A 16350-nucleotide genomic window follows, 5' to 3' on the forward strand; every position below is an offset into this window, starting at 1 on the left:
TTTCTCTTCCCCTTTCCTCTCTCTCTTTCTCTCCTCTCTTTTCTCTTCTCTCTCTCCTTTCTCTTCTCCTCTCCTCTCCTCTCCTCTCTTCTGTCTCTCTTCATTTCTCTTCCCCTTTCCTCTCTCTCTCCTCTCTTTTCTCTTTCTCTTCTCTCTCCTTTCTCTTCTCCTCTCCTCTCTCCTCTCTGTCCTCATTTCTCTTCCCCTTTCCTCTCTCTCTCTCCTCTCTTTTCTCTTTTTCTTCTCTCTCTCCTTTCTCTTCTCCTCTCCTCTCTTCTATCTCTGTCTCTGACTCTCTCTCTCAAACAAGCACATACACACACTCAGTCCCCATACATCATGTCTCTTCCCCTCTTCAATCCATCCTTCATAGCTGCCAAAACTAATTTCCCTAAAAAAACAGGCCTGACTACACCCCTCCAGTGGCTCCCTAGATTTATCTTCTAGGATAAAATATAACCTTCTCTTTGGGGCATTTAATGCTCTTCACATACTTACTCCAACCTGACTTTCCAGCCTCATTAGAGATATACCCTTCCCTTTCATGCACTCCGTGGTTCAGTCAAACTGACTTTACTGTTTCTCAAGCTGTACTTCATCTCCCACCTCCACGCCCTTCTCCATGCTGTCTTCCAGGCCTGGAATGTGCTCCTTTCTTATCTCCACTTAGATTCCCATTTCCTTTAAAACTCAGCTCAAGTACCACCTTTTACACGAGGCACTGATCTCCCCCAAGCTGTGAGTGCCTCTCTCTCTTCAATATTACTTTGTATTTATTTTTTATATATTTTATATATTCTTTTATAAGTATGTATTATCTCCCCAAATAGGATGTAAGCTCCTTGAGGGCAGGTGCTATTTCATTAGTGGTTTTGTATCCCCAGCACCAAGGACAGTGCCAGGTACATAGCAAAACACTTAGTAACACCCTTGCTGGATTGATTGACTGGTGACTGGCAGGTGAAAGTTTGCCCCCCTGTTAAGATGCCTGAGCTCCCTGTGAATCCCACCATCTGCATGTATGTTTAGAAAAGTCACATTGGGCTCCATGAATTTATCTCACTGGCCCAGGAGAGTCATTCAGATTCTCATTCACATTCCCCTCTTAACAAAGGATGGTACATTGCATGCTGTAGTTAGAGTGAAACTCATTGCCCCTTGCTGGGAATTAATAACCTTTAGAATTAATAACTGTCGGGTTTGAAAATCAGTTTCATTAACACCCCCTTCTACTTTATAGCTTTATCATCCCTCAATACATCTGTTGCTGGAAACCAGAAGCCCAATACTTATTTTTAAAAAAAATGGGGTAGAGTGGGGGTGAGGGAGAGAGAGAGAGCTCCCTCGGTTACCACTCTGAAAATGAATATCTTAACTGAAAAGAGAGACATATGATTGCATCTGCCACCCATTGTCCACAGGGAAACCTATGCTTTTTCTGGAGGGGTAGCAGCAATAATAATGATTCATATTTTTTTAACATGTGGTGATTTTGCCAAATGCTTTCCTCACAAGATCGCTGTGAGATATATTGCCGAGGCCCTGCTCAAATTAAAGGAGCCGGCATTCATGTTCAGTTATAGATTGGAATAGCTGACTCCAGAAATCCTATGATTCTTAAGTACTCTTATACATTCCCTCCCCTCCCCCATTTTACAGATGAAAAAACTGTGACTTGCCCAAGGCTAGTAAATCACAGAACCAATTCCAAATCCAGGACATCCTCCCAACAGAACAGAGTGATGAGTTTTTTCTTTGCCATGCCTTAGGCCTGTCCTCTAGTGATGGAGTATAAATTATTACCCATCTGGAGGTCACAGCCTCCAGTTTCCCTGGAAATAGTAAGACTTTATCCAGTAATTACAGTAATTGTGTATAAATATATGTGTTTTACTGAACTCTTTATAATATAATACTGTTGTGAGCTATTATGTTTCATTATTATATCACGTAATAGGATGGTATTCACACTTAGGCTGAACCTGTCCCAGTCTTCATCATGCTCTCTTGTCAGTGACCCCTCCCATCCCCTCTATCCTGCTTTTACCTGCCTCCGTACTCAAACTAGACCCCAAGGTCAGCAACCAAATTGGCCTTCTTGATGATGCTGATATGTGACTCGCACTTCCCCATCTCTGTGCCTTGTATAAAGCTGTCTCTTTTGCCTAGCTAGACTCCTCCAAAGCTACATGAAGCCTTTTCTGATCACCGCTCCCCCCAAAGGCTGGTGTAGAACTAGTATTTATTTTGTGTTTATTTATGTTGCACATACAGACCATTCTGCAGACCCATAAAGTGATTTTTCTGTAATGTGAATTGGCCTGCAGAGGTGAGGAAAAGAGGGAGGGAGGGAGGTAGGAAGGGGGCCAGGCCCTGGAGGGAGGGGGCTGGCACACAGAGGTTCAAGGACACTTTTTGGCAGTAGCCAGGGCATGTGTCTGTAACCTACAACTCCACAGAAGAATGTAAACTACTCTGAGTAAATATAAACAGCAAAAGAAAAAATCTCCAACTACCTCATGGGAAAACTTGTATGTCACCCTGGGCCATCCCTACCAATACACCCTCTTTGTTCTATTTCTATATAAAATCTGACCTGGCCTTGGGACCTTCAGTCCTCTTGCCACCAAGGACAGGTCTTGTTAGTAAGTTCCCCAAACAACTCAGTTAATCCTGACAAACCTACACTCATTCAACAGAGCTGATGTGGACCCCTCTTTCTTCCATATCTCAGGATTCTCTTGGAGGATCTGTGTCCCTACAATTGGCTTATCTGGGCAGGACAGAGCCAACGCCTTACAATTGGTTTAGCTAGCAGGATAGTCCACCCCTATACAAATCTTGTGTCCTTACAGACACGTTGGGGCCGGGAACTGAGAAGCAGGAGGAGGAAGAACATGCTGGCAGGACAGGCAGAATGGCCAAAGTTCTCCCCTCTCTGCACTGGAGGTCTCAAGGCAAGCCCCAGATCTTGCAGTGGTGATGGTCTCTCCAAGCATCTGTCTTCTACTTTTATTTGAAGGGCTGGGGGTTTTTTGCCAGTAGGGGGAATGGGGAGGCAGCAGCTGAGGGGCAGGAGGGGGCAGGGAGCACATTATTGTACAATAAAGCTAACATAAGTGGGGTTTCATTTTTGGAATATGGGTTTCTTTCTAAATTATATAAGTAAAGTCAAATTTGATTAATGCAATTGGCTTAACTTGACTGTATTGTCTTCCTAATAGCTCCTTGAAGGCAAGAATAGTTTCATTGATGTCTTTGAATTCCCAGCTCCTGGCACATAGTATACATAGTAGGCCCTTAATAAATGCTGATAGAGTGAATAGAGCACCAGCCTTGGAGTCAGAAGGGCCTGAGTTCAAATCCAGATTCAGACACTAGACACACTTACTAGCTGTGTAACCTTGGGCAAGTCATTTAATCCCAATTACCTTGCCTTCCTCCCTCCAAAAAATAAAATAAAATAAATGCTGATAGATTCAGTCAATAAGTTGATAAACATTAATTATGTACCTACTATGTTCCAGGCCCTGTACTAAGGGATGGACTGATTTCTCTGTTCCTGCCTATGACATGTTAAGCACTACTAAGTGGAAAAATCACAAAATGGAACTGATTTTACCTCCAAAATTTAAGGTGTCAGTTACTAACCTCAGCCTTCATTACTACTCAGTAAATCTCCTTTTTCTACTTTTTTGACTCCCTATCCCATTCCATATAGTTATTGTTCTAAACTCTTTCCTGTTCCTTAATTCCCCAATATCTCCCCACCCTATAGAGCTAGACTTAGCCACTTGCTTCCCTGAAAAGACTGAGGTTTGCAGTGGCTTTCTCAATTCCCTTTATCTACTTCTCAATAGTTCTTGGCATCAAAATCCATTCTCTCTCTCTTCTATACCCTCAATCCATTCCCTTAGTGACTATGGAAGATTGAGTGAGGTTGATGACTTTGTGCAACTCTACCCGACTTAAATTCAATTCACCCATGAGTCAAGACATCACTCGCCTATGATGTCACTGGTCCTCTTCAGAAAAAGGACAAACAGCAAGGACGCCTGTGCCCTTGAACTCTTGACCCCCGTGATCTTGCTCCAACAACGTTGGTATCTTTGATTCTTCCTCTTCCGTGCTCATAATCAGTTACCAAGAGCTTTGGATTCTAACCTCCACAAATATTTCTCAAATCCATGTATGCCCTATTCTCTATTCACACTATCAGCATCATGACTGAGGTCCTATTTACTATATGCCTGTACACACCCCAGAATTGCCTTGTATTTATTTTTGCATATACTCAAGTGCCTGTGTCCCCCAATAGAATGTAAACTGTCTTGTGGGCAGAGACTGTTTCATTTTTTGTCTCTTTCTCCGCATTGACAAGTATAGTTCCTGGCACATTGTCATATGTTATTAAATGTCTGTTGATTGATTCACACTACTGACAGACATTTTCCTTAAGCCTAGATCTATTCATGTCACTCTGCTTCTCAGACTAAAATTTCAAGGTTTTTGCCTGGCATTTAGGATCCTCTACACCTTATAATTCTAAGTGGCACAATGGATAGAGTGCCCACCCTGGAGTCAGGAGGACCTGAGTTCAAATCCAACCTCAGATACTACTAGCTGTGTGACCCTGGGCAAGTCATTTAATCCTGTTTTCCTTGGTTTCCTCATCTGTAAACTGAACTAGAGAAGGAAATGACAAAATACTCCATTATCTTTGCCAAGAAAACCTCAAGTTGGCTCATGGAGAGTCAGACACAAGTGAAACGATTCAGCAACACCTTACAGTTCCAGGCTTATTTTGTCCTGCTTTCCCCCATGTGCCCTATAAGGGCTCTCATATCAGAAGTATTAGAGGATATGTGGACATTACCATATTCTCAGGAGACATCAAGCCTAGACAGTCACTCTAAAGCAGCCAAAGTAGGTTACCTTATGCCTCACCCATATACAACTTAGATTTTCCAATACTTTTGCTTTCAGTGTTCTCAGTGCCTAGGTAACTCTCACATAATCCACTTCCCTGCCTCCTTCATCTATGGAATTCCCACTCAGCCTTTCAAACCTAACTCAAAAATCACCTACTTCAGAAAAATCTGCCTTGATATCCTCAGGAGGTAAGGACCTCTCCTCCTCCTCCCAGACCTTGGACTGCACATAACACTTGGTGTGCCTCTATTTTTAATCAGAGATCACTTCAGATGGTTATTTGGGGCCATGTTGTACCTCAATTCTGTATTTCCCCCAGGGTCCAGTGCAGTGCTTGCACATAGCAAGATCTTTATAGATGCTTGTTGAATTGAAATTAAGAAAATATTATTTAGGGGCAGCTAGGTGGCACAGTGAACAGAGCACCAGCCCTGGAGTCAGGAGGACCTGAGTTCAAATCCAGCCTCAGACACTTAACACTTACTAGTCGTGTGACCTTGGGCAAGTCACTTAACCCCAATAGCCCTACCTTCCCCCTCCAAAAAAAGCAAAAAAGAAAGAAAATATTATTTCAATGTTTTCCCTCACACTGAACTTGGAGTGACAAGACTTGCGTTTGAATGGTACCTTTGTCATTTTCTACCTTGGATGATATCACAAACATCAACTCAGCTTCTCGGGGCTTCAGTTTCCTCCTTTATAAAATTAGGCAATTGGATGAGATGACTTATAAGGTCCCTTCCTATCTCTAGATGTATAATCTTATAATCATGAATAGTGCTTTATACTCTGTGGGATATAGCTGGTGAGGTCTTCAAGCTGAGATGGTCAATGGAAGGAAACATCTTTTGTAAATGATAGTGTGTGGTATTACCATCATGCTTAAATTATTATTATTTGTAAACAGATTATAAGCTACACTGCAAGAAGAAGGAATAATGTGCTATGAGTGTTTATTAATGATGCCAAGGGGGAAATTACTCTGAATTTCAATGTTCTTGTACAGTAATGGAATGAATATCTTATATTTCACAAATTCAGATGTGATTACCTTGTGTTCTTAGTACTTCCAAGCATTTGGAGAAGTTCAATTCAATTCAACAATCATTTATTAAGCTTCTACTTGGTGCTAGACTCTGTGCTAGGTATTGAGAGTATAAATAAACCAATGAAACAGTCCCTTCCCTCAAGGAGTTTACATTCTTCTGTGTAACTCATTTAGTAATCTGGAGAAGAGTGGATGAGCTGTGAGATTTACCACAATTCCCTGACCTTTTGTTCCAGAAGCAGCAGGGAGAAACCCCCAGGATTTGGAAATGGAGAAAAAGTCCCCCAAGGCAGAGACCAGGTTTCTCCTCTACTCCAGGAGTGAAAATGGTGACAGCTGCCAGATTCAGCTTCATCATTCAGACACACTTGACAAGTGCAGCTTCAATTCATCTCTCCCTCTGGTGATCATTGTCCACGGATGGTCGGTATGACATTCTAATGTCTTTTCTTCCTCTCTCCATATCCCCTAGTTCTCTAGCTTCACAAAAAAGAAAATTTTTTTTCAAAGACTGGCACGGGGGTAGCTAGGTGGCACAGTGAATAGAGCACTGGCCCTGGAGTCGGGAGGACCTGAGTTCAAATCCAGCCTCACACACTTGACACACTTACTAGCTGTGTGACCTTGGGCAAGTCACTTAACACCTATTACCTTATCTTCCCCCCTCAGGAAAAAAAGGAGTGGCACCATTATCTCCCCCAAAGAAAGGTTAGGCCTTGCTTCTCAAAAGGAGATGAGAAGACCTGGAGAAGGCAGTAGATTAAGAACTCCCAGGGAGATGCTGAAGTCCAATTAAGCAATTAGGCTGTCATATGGCAAGACTCATGCTGGAGATGAGCTTTCTGCTTCCTGGATCCCAGCCAGAGGATTTGGAGCAAGTAGATGAGTTAATGTGCTGAGTCCCATGAGAATTCAGAACTTGTCTCATTCTTTGGGTACCTTTCCCTGCCACCTAGTCAGCTTTTGAATTTTGTTTTTGTAATGCACATCTCCATCTCTTAATTACTCACACTCATACTCATCCCAACTCCCTCCAAACATCCCCTTCTTCCTTACTCTCCTTTCTTTACAAAAGACTTCCCCTAGTCTGCACAACTCCCCCAAACTAAGTCAAATGCACTTCTCATTTAAGTGACAAGTGTCTAAACACCAAATCCCCAAGATGGAAATGGCTTTTTCCCTTTCGCAGCAAGGAATGGAAGCCACATGAATCAAATGAGACTGGGGGGGGGGGGGTAAGGTGAAGGAGGCAACACCTGATAAATAGTAATTGTGGTATGATGAACTGAAAGATCAAAAGATTTGGGAGGGCCATTCTGATAGCCAGCCAGCTTGCAATCCTCTCCTATCCCCCAGTTTCAGACCTGAATGCTAGAAAATATGGGAGGTACACAAAGAAGGAAAAGGGATGTAGGGAAAGAATAATGGTGCTGTGAATTGTGCCAGAGTCTGGGATCAATCAGAAGCATCCCCAAAAGTCAGCAAAATTACACAAATTAAGATCAAAAGTACAATTATAGAATTTTAGACCTGGAAGGCATTATCCAGAGGTTATCTAGTTAAACTCCATCATTGTACTAAGAGAAAGGAAACTGACGTCCAGAAACTTAAATGTGTTGTCTGAAGTGAATTAATGGCAAAACTGGAACTGGAATGTCAATTCAATTGAACAAGAATTTATTAGTTACCTACTATGTGCAAAGAACTGTGCTAGGTACAGATTATGAAAGAAAAAAGAAGGCTAGAAAGAGAAAGAAGGAAAGAAAAAGAAGAGAAAGAGAGAGGGAGAGAGAGGGAGAAGGAGAGAGAGAATGTCATCTTCTGTGAAGAACTTATATTCTACTGGAATCCAGTATAGTGCTTTTTCCACTAAATTGTAATCATGCCTTGGGGGAAGGAGAGTACATTTTTAATATCTTTAGAAGATACATACAATTACAGAGGAAAAGGCCAGATACAGTGTTTACACCTGTTTGGCCAGAAAAGCATCCATGTGGGGGATCTAAGCTCATTGTTGATTCCACCACAATTCCCATAATGAGACCCACATGGATCTGAACACAGATCCCATTCTCCAAACAATGTGTACTAATTAAATTGCCAAAAAGAAATTTATTTTCTGCTTTCAGGGATGGCTTCCTACAAAATTGTCAGGTCAACAAAACTTATTTGCGATGTGCTCAAGTTCCCATTTCTTCAAGTTTTCTCCATTTACTTGTGTCCCCTTTGGTAGTCACTGTTCAGACCCGTCCTCAGTCACTTTCATTCTCTGTCTCCACCTCTACCTTCCCCCTCATCAGAACCTGTTCTTAGAAGAAGGTCTAAAATCTCATTCACCCTGAGATTTAATGATTAATAAAGACTTAATGTGTTATCTCTCCTGGGGTTATGAGCATTTTAACCTGTGACAAAGTCTTAAGCCATGAGAATGAATCTATAATGCTAAAATTTTAGGCACCAGAGACTTTATGGGCAAAGAGTTAGATTGTGGCAAGGGAACCTTCCCAGCATCCCTGGAATCACACTATGCATACAGCTGCTGGCTAGTTTGCTATTTTCAAAATTTTTTTCTTTATCTTTTTAAAGCAAAAATGATTCTTCCTTACCTTTCCCAGCTCCTCCCATAGGGACTGTAGGGCCTAAAGCATTGACAATGATACTTTTCTTAAAACAAGCGAAACTAAAGATCAGAATCTAAATCCCCTCCTCTGGGATCTCTTCAAAAGAGGAAAAAACAGATTGGAAAGAACATTTACAATTCAGAACCATCAGTAAATGAAAAGCATTCAATTTACTCAACTACTTAAAGCAATAGCATGGGTGCTCAATTATGTGAAAGGAGTGAAAGAAACATCTGGAAAAGACAAGATATGACCAGAGAGAGAACTGGGGGAGAATCACAAAGACATTGGAAGAATTAGGAGCAAGGGAAACCTCAAAGAGTTGGAATTATTTAATAAATAGAAGAGAAACCTAAGGAATGACTTCAGAATTCACAAACAGTGAATGGCCAGAGCATCAGGCTCAGCCATTCTCTGTTTATCTTGAAACCAGAGAAGGAGAGGTAGGAACTTCCAAAAGGTGCTACACTAGACTGAATAAATGATCAGTTAATTAATTTACTGATTCATCCATTGAGGGGGATTAGGGACTCTCCCTAAAGATTTTCTGTGTCCATGGAGAACATTTTTTTTTCTTTCCAGCCCTGAGTTTCTATGAATTATTACTTTGCCAAGAAGTTGTATATTATTCAATTTTAAAAAAAGGAAAAGGAAATAGGTTGTCCTGTGACAATCACAGGACAAAAAGGAGGGATCTCTTTGTCATTGCTACCAAGATTGTTGCCAGAGTCCTCCTTAATTGACTAGTCCTTCACCAGAAAGACAGTCATCTACGGTCATCTACTCAAGAGCCAGTGTGACTAAAGAAAGATCAAATGGTGTCTGCTGCCTGACAACAACAGGAGAAATGCCAGGAGCAGAAGAGAGGTCTACACAATATCTGCTGATCTGACCAGGGAGTCTGATACTGTGAGTTATAAGGGCTTGTAGAAGATCATGGCAAAATTTGGTTGCCTGGAGAAGTTCATCAGGATCATACACCAGTTCCATGACAGCATGCTTGCATAGGTTCTGGATAATGGACAATGTCCTCACACTTTCCCAGTCACCAATGGAGTGAATCAGGGCTATAAGTTTGTTCTCATGATTTTTGTCATGCTGTTTTCAGCAATGTTGTCAGAGGCTTTCAACAAGGATGCTGATGGCATCAAGGTCAGCTACCCCACTGATGGTAAATCATTTAACTTGAAAAGGCTACAAGCCGAGACTAACATGGAGGGAGAGCTGGTGCACGACTTTTTGTTCACAGATGATTGTGTACTCAATGCAGCCTCTGAGACTGAGATACAACAGAGTATATATAGATCGATTCTCTGCCACTTGTGCTAATTTTGACCTGACAACACAAAGAAAACAGAGGTCTCCACTAGCCCGCACCACACCATCCATATATGGAACCATCAGTTACTTCAGATGGAGAGATTTTGAATGTTGTGCCTTGGCAATAAACTTTCCAGGGATATATGCATAGATGATGAGGTTGACACTCATATTGCCAGAGCTAATTCCGTGTTTGGGAGGCTCCAAAGGAAAGTAAGAAAGAAAAGGTATTAGGTTCCCTACCAAACTGAAGGTCTACAGAGCCATTATGCTGACGTAATTGTTGTATGGACATGTCAGGAAACTGAACTGCTGCCATTTGAATTGAATTAGGAAGATTCTGAAGATCATATGGCAAGATAAGGTACTGGACACAGATGCCCTTTCTTCAACTGAACTGTCAAACATTCAAACCCTACTGCAGAGAGTGCAACTCCTATGAGCTGGCCATGTTGTTTGAATGCTAAATATATGTTGGCCTAAAATACTATTTTATGGAAAACTCAAACAAGGCAAGTGCTCACACAGAGATCAGAAGAAGCTATACAAGGACACTCTCAAGGTCTGTCTGAACAACTTTGGAATTGATTGTGAGACATGGGAGACCCTGGCACAGGACCACCCAACATGATGTGCCCACATCAGAGAAGGTGCTATGCTCTATGAGAAAAGCAGAATTTCAGTAGTTCAAAATAAATGTATGATGTACAAATTTAAAGACATCTCCCTCCCAAATAGTCATGTGAACTATTTATGCCTGACCTATAATAGAGCATTCTGTCTTATATTGGTCTGATCAGCTACAGTAAAACACACTGGACCTTGACCTCATCCCAGTGATATCATTTTGGTCCTCTTTGAGGACAACAACCAACCAACCCTGCCCCAAAAGTTGTCTCTTATTTTAAAGATTACAACAAAACTCTCTCAAAGACTAAAAACCCACAGAAAAGGACTCCTGCAGCACCAATCTACTTGAAGATAACAAGGTAGAATCTCTTTTTGGTAATAAGACCTAGAAATAATAGCTTATATTATTGCTAAGTATATTATTTCATTTGATCATCTCAGTAATCCTTTAAAGCAGGTATTATTATTACTGTATTAGTATATATATATGTATATATATAATAAAGTGTATTATTATTATTACCAATTAACAAACTAAGGAACTGAGGCAAACTTTTCTTTATCTTAGTCAACATTGCTTCTATCTTCTGGCGTTTGTGTAAACCACCCCCTCTTCATCCAAGCAGATGTTGCAATCTGGCTGCTCTTTCCAGCCCTGGATGCACCTTCTCATATTTGTCTAGAGGGAGGAATAAACAAACTCTTTGTTCCCCTTTGCCACTTCCAGACTATCCCTCTGCCACCATCACTCTGCAACTTTTTCTTCTTTGAGGTTCACTCTATTCAGATACATCACATATTCAGATCCTCACGGTATTGATCTATGGGCTCCCAAGTCATTCTTGCTCCTTTCTTAAGGAGTTCAGTACCAATTATAGTGTTTAACCCTCTCTACCTCAATCTTTACCCTAATACTAGGGAATTTCAACATTCACATTAATGTTCCTTCAACCTTTGCTTCCCAGTTCATCACTCTTCTTACCTCCCCTAATAAACACTTTTGCTCAACTTCAGCCACACAAAAGGGACAGTTAAACCTTGACCTCACCACAAACCACAAAAATTCTACTTTAAGAATTCTGAAACTCTTTTATCCAACCATTCACCTTCTATGATTCCATCTTTCCTTATGCCTCATTCCTCCTAAACCTATTCTTCCTCACCATGACCTCCAGCCCCTCCAAGCCTTAGTGCCTTCCTGGACAATTACTCCTACTCAGATTTCATCTTCTTCTTTTTCCAACCTTAACCCTCTACATAACAAGTTCAAATTTATTTTCTTCTCTACTACTGAATGCCTTAATCTCTTGTCCTCTCACTAATCATGCCTTGCCAGATGTCAGCCTCAGTTTACTCCTACAGTCCACCTCTTCCACTCTTTCTCGAATGTACCTGAATAGAGCTGGGGTAAATTGCACAGCTCAAAAAGACCTGAGTGCTTTAGTAAATCTCAATTTGAGTCACCAGTGTGACATGGTAGCCTAAATAAATAAATCTATGTACTCTCAGGCTGTATTAATAGAGACATGGTTTCCAAAGCAGAGGTGATAATCTCACTATGCTCTGCCCTAGTCATATGATATCTAGAAAGATATTAACAACCTGCAGCAGGCTCCATGTAAACAGATGTTGAAGTAATTAGGTGCCATTTCATATGAGGATCAGTTAAAGGAAGTGGAGATTTTTTTCATGATGAAGACTTTGGGCCACATGACAGCTGTCTTTGATATGTGAAGAGCTTTCATGTGAGAGAGGGATTAAACTGATGCTACTTGAATAGAGGGAAGAACTAGAACCAAATGGGCAGAAGTTACAGAGAAGGAGCTCTAGGCTCTATATGAGGAAAAATGAATAGAGTCTACAATGGAGGAGGTGAAAGTCCAGACCCTGGATGTGGAGCATTATTTTCAGTTATTGGCACATTTTAGAAAGGGTACTGAAATTTTGTTGTTCGGTCATTTTAGTTATGTCCTCCAATCTCCATGACCCCATTTGGGGTTTTCTTTGCAAAGATACTGGAGTGGTTTGCCTTTTCCTTGTCCAGCTCATTTTCCAGATGAGGAAATTAAGGCAACAGGGTTAAATGACTTGGCCAGGGTCTCACAACTAGCCTGAATTTGAGGCCGAATTTGAACTCAGGTCTTCCTGACTCCAGGTCCGGCATTCTATCCACTGTGCCACCTAACTGGGTATTTAAAAGCTAGCTTATATCTAAAAGACACTAAGGATGATGAAAGAACTTGAAACCACATCATATGTTAATTGGTCAAATATGCTGAAGATATTAAGCCTAGAGAAAAGATGATTTATTGAACACACGATGGCATCTTCAAACATTTGAAGTCTTCTCATTGGGAAGAGGGAATATATATATGTTAGGCTTGGTCTCAAACATCAGAAAGAGGAGGGATATTTGGAAATCACAGAGAAGCAGATTGCTATAAGGAAGATCTTAACAAAGGGGTTCTTCACCTGAGGTTCCATAGGCACCCCTCCCCCAAGGGCTCTGGGGAAAGAGTTTAGAAGGTCTGTAAACTTGGATGAAATAAAATTACATCTTTATTTATTGAAATTTAGCATTTCTTTTAATTATTTAAAATAGTATTCTTAGGAGGATCTATAGGCTTCAGCAGATTGCCAAAGGACAGACTGCCATGACACACACAAAAAAATTAAAAATGTCTATCTTGACTTAGAGCTGTCAAGGAAAGACACCCAAACACATTTATATGTGTGTATATATATGTGTGTATATATGTATACACATATATATATGTGTGTGTATGCATGATATATAATCATAACATCATTATTTGTAATACAAAAGTCTAGGAAAAAATACAGGCCCAATGATTGGGGAATGATTGAACAAACTGTAGTATATGAATGTAATGAAATATTATGCTGTAAGGAATGACAAAATATGAATAATTCAGAGAAACATGGAAAGATGTGCATGCAATGATGCCAAATGAAAAACACAGAGCCAAAAGAATAATATACACAATACCTACAACGATGTAAAGAAAAATAATTCTAAACACAAAACTCAGGTAAAATACAATGGCCAATGTTGGTACTAATTTATTAAGATTGATTTGCTATTCAATTTATTAAGATTAAGCTGCTAAGTTGTCAAACTATCAATTGCTATCACGTACTAAGTAGTTTTCCTTAACTGCCTTCAAGAAATATACTTTATAGGGAGGATTGTTTAAGAATTTGTTGAGAGGTAACTATTGCAACAACACACTATAATATTTTTTTTTGAGGCAAACAGGATTAAGGGACTTGCAGACTTGGCCAGAGTCACATAGCCAGTAAGTGTCTGAGGCTGGATTTGAACTCAGATCCTCCAGACTTCAAGTCTGCTGCTCTATCCACTGTGCTACTTAGCATCCCCTCACCTGCCTCCCCACCCCACTCCCCTACCCCCGCCATTTTTTTTAAACAACTAGAGCTGTGCAAAAGCAAAATGAACTGCCTTAGGTAATAATGATTTCCTCATCTTTGGAGGTCTTTAAACAAAGGGAGCACATGATCATTGCTGAGAATTTTCATAGAATCTCCTACCAATATATAATTTGAGACCTTGCCTACAAAGCCACAAAATAATTATGCAGCCTCTCCTTGAAGACCACTAGTGATGGGAGATACTACCTCATGAAGCAGTCTGTCTCATTTTAATATACTTTTTACAAAAAGTTTTTCCTTTTATTGGATCAAAAGTTTATTCTCTGTAACTTCAGTCAAATAGTCCTCTTTCTATTGTGAAGAGGATTTTTGCTGAAGGTATGTTTTAACTAGGCGACTTCTGAAGGCCCTTTTGGCATTGAGATCTATGATCCATTGATTTACTGAGTTCCTATTTTGTGTAAGACACATGCTGAGGGCCCTGTGGGATACAAAGGTGTATAAAACAAGGCCCTTGACCTTAACAAACACAGCAAACACTAATAATGATAGCCCAAGGCAGAATGCAAAAAGTGCCAAAGAGGAGGAAGAGATCATTTTCACCTAGGGAGGTCAAGGAAGACCTCAAAGAAAAGGTGACATCTGAGCTGAGTTTTGAATGACAGCTGGGATTTTGGTACCTATTATATCCCAAATATATTGTGGTAGGTTCAATAGAAATATCTAAAAATGGAGATATTTTACTTCCCCCTAGGAAGAAAAAGATTAATCATATATTAGTAGGAAAGAAAAAAAAGAGTGGTAAAGAAGGAAAAGAAGGAAAGTGAGACCAATGAAGCAGCTTACATTGCTCAGTTTCCCCTTCCCACAGGTGGATGGCATGTTGGAGAAATGGATTTGGGAAATGGCAGCTGCACTCAAGTCTCAGAAATCCAACCAAGTGAACGTGATCGTGGCTGATTGGATTGCCTTGGCATACCAGCACTATGCTATTGCTGTCCAAAACACCCGACGTGTTGGCCAGGAAATTGCAGATTTCCTAGAGTGGCTGGAGGTAAGAACTTTTACCTCCTCTTCTCTTCCTTCCTTCTCAGGACCAACTCTAGAAATATGAGTTAATTTATTTCTTATTTTTTTTAAAGCAATAAGGTTTAAATAACTTGCTCAAGGTTACATGGCCAGTTATTTTTTTTAATGTGGGTGCCGAGTATCTGAGGCTGGAACCGATCCCAGGTCTCCCAGACGCTGGGGCTGGCACTCTTACTCACTGTGCCACCTGGCAGCCCCTGGAATCTGAGTTAATTTAGTTTACTTTAATTTACTTAGTTTAATTTAATTTACTTAAAGAAAAAGAAAGAAACAAAAATCTATTTTGCAATCATTTCTGTCCCTCATTGGTTTAGATCAAGAGTAGGGAACCTGTGGCCTCAAGGCCACATATGGCCCTCTAGTTCCTCAAGTGTGGCCCTTTGACTGAATCCAAACTTCACAGAACAAATCCCCTTAATAAAAGGATTTGTTCTGTAAAACTTGGACTCAGTCAAAAGGCCACACCCAAGGAACTAGAAGGCCACATATGACCTTGAAGCCACAGGTTCCCCACTCCTGGTTTAGACTTTTACCATTTGTTAAGATGTGTCTCATCCATGAGATACTCAGAGAAGTGATTCCTATAAACATTTAAATGCTTCATAAATACAGAATTCAACAAGAATAAAATAGAAAAGGGCACTCAGGACAAAACCCTATATCTAGCAGATACCCTGTAAATGCTAAATAGAACAAAAATCAGGACAGAATTTTGTCTGCCTGTATCCTTATCCCTCTATACTGTAAGTGAAAAAAATACTGGTATGATTTCTATTAGTGATTTGAAATATGGTCTACCTGACCAGCCTTCTGCCATTCATTGTGTTCTTTAGATCAGACTCTGGTCCCTGCCTTACTATTAACAAGTCTATGGGGCATTTAACTTAAAGTAATATCATATGTTCCTATAGGTACAAAATTTGAACTGCTTGAAAATTCTTTAGGAGAAATACCCTTAAAGACCTCAAAATATTACTGTTAGTTTTTGAAAGCAGACAGCCTTTTTGTCTGTAAACTGTGATATCATACTCCTCACTTTCCAGAGCAGAAAGTTAGGAATTTTCTCTTTTGAAAATGAGGATTTCTACCAGGAAAACTGACATACACATGTAATCTCTGCTCCCAGGGCAAAGCTCTCAAGGTAGGGAGTTTTGAGTAACTATAGACTAAATTGATTGGGTATCTACATTAAGTTCAGCATTAAGTTAAAACTCTGGTGCCAGTCAAAGGGGGGATCAGGCCCATAACTCCTAAATTTCCAGCTTAGGTGAGCCAGGAAGATCAAAGAGAGAGAGA

The 16350-nt window shown here is 40.4% G+C and overlaps 1 protein-coding gene across 1 annotated transcript in view; it reads left to right on the top strand.

Annotated features, from left to right (window-relative positions):
- The first annotated feature begins 4008 nt into the window (after nucleotides 1-4008).
- The window catches only part of LIPC (lipase C, hepatic type), a 62148-nt gene continuing 49806 nt past the window's right edge, over nucleotides 4009-16350 (top strand). Inside the window, exons 1-3 of the mRNA XM_069099297.1 lie at nucleotides 4009-4099; nucleotides 6217-6407; nucleotides 14837-15019. Coding sequence (XP_068955398.1) covers nucleotides 4009-4099; nucleotides 6217-6407; nucleotides 14837-15019 — 465 coding nt within the window. The remainder of the gene's footprint in view (nucleotides 4100-6216; nucleotides 6408-14836; nucleotides 15020-16350) is intronic.

Source organism: Petaurus breviceps, unplaced genomic scaffold (genome assembly GCF_028583685.1).
Source record: "Petaurus breviceps papuanus isolate PSGF00001 unplaced genomic scaffold, PetGlider_PUasm1.0 37, whole genome shotgun sequence".
In the NCBI taxonomy this organism is placed as follows: domain Eukaryota; kingdom Metazoa; phylum Chordata; class Mammalia; order Diprotodontia; family Petauridae; genus Petaurus; species Petaurus breviceps.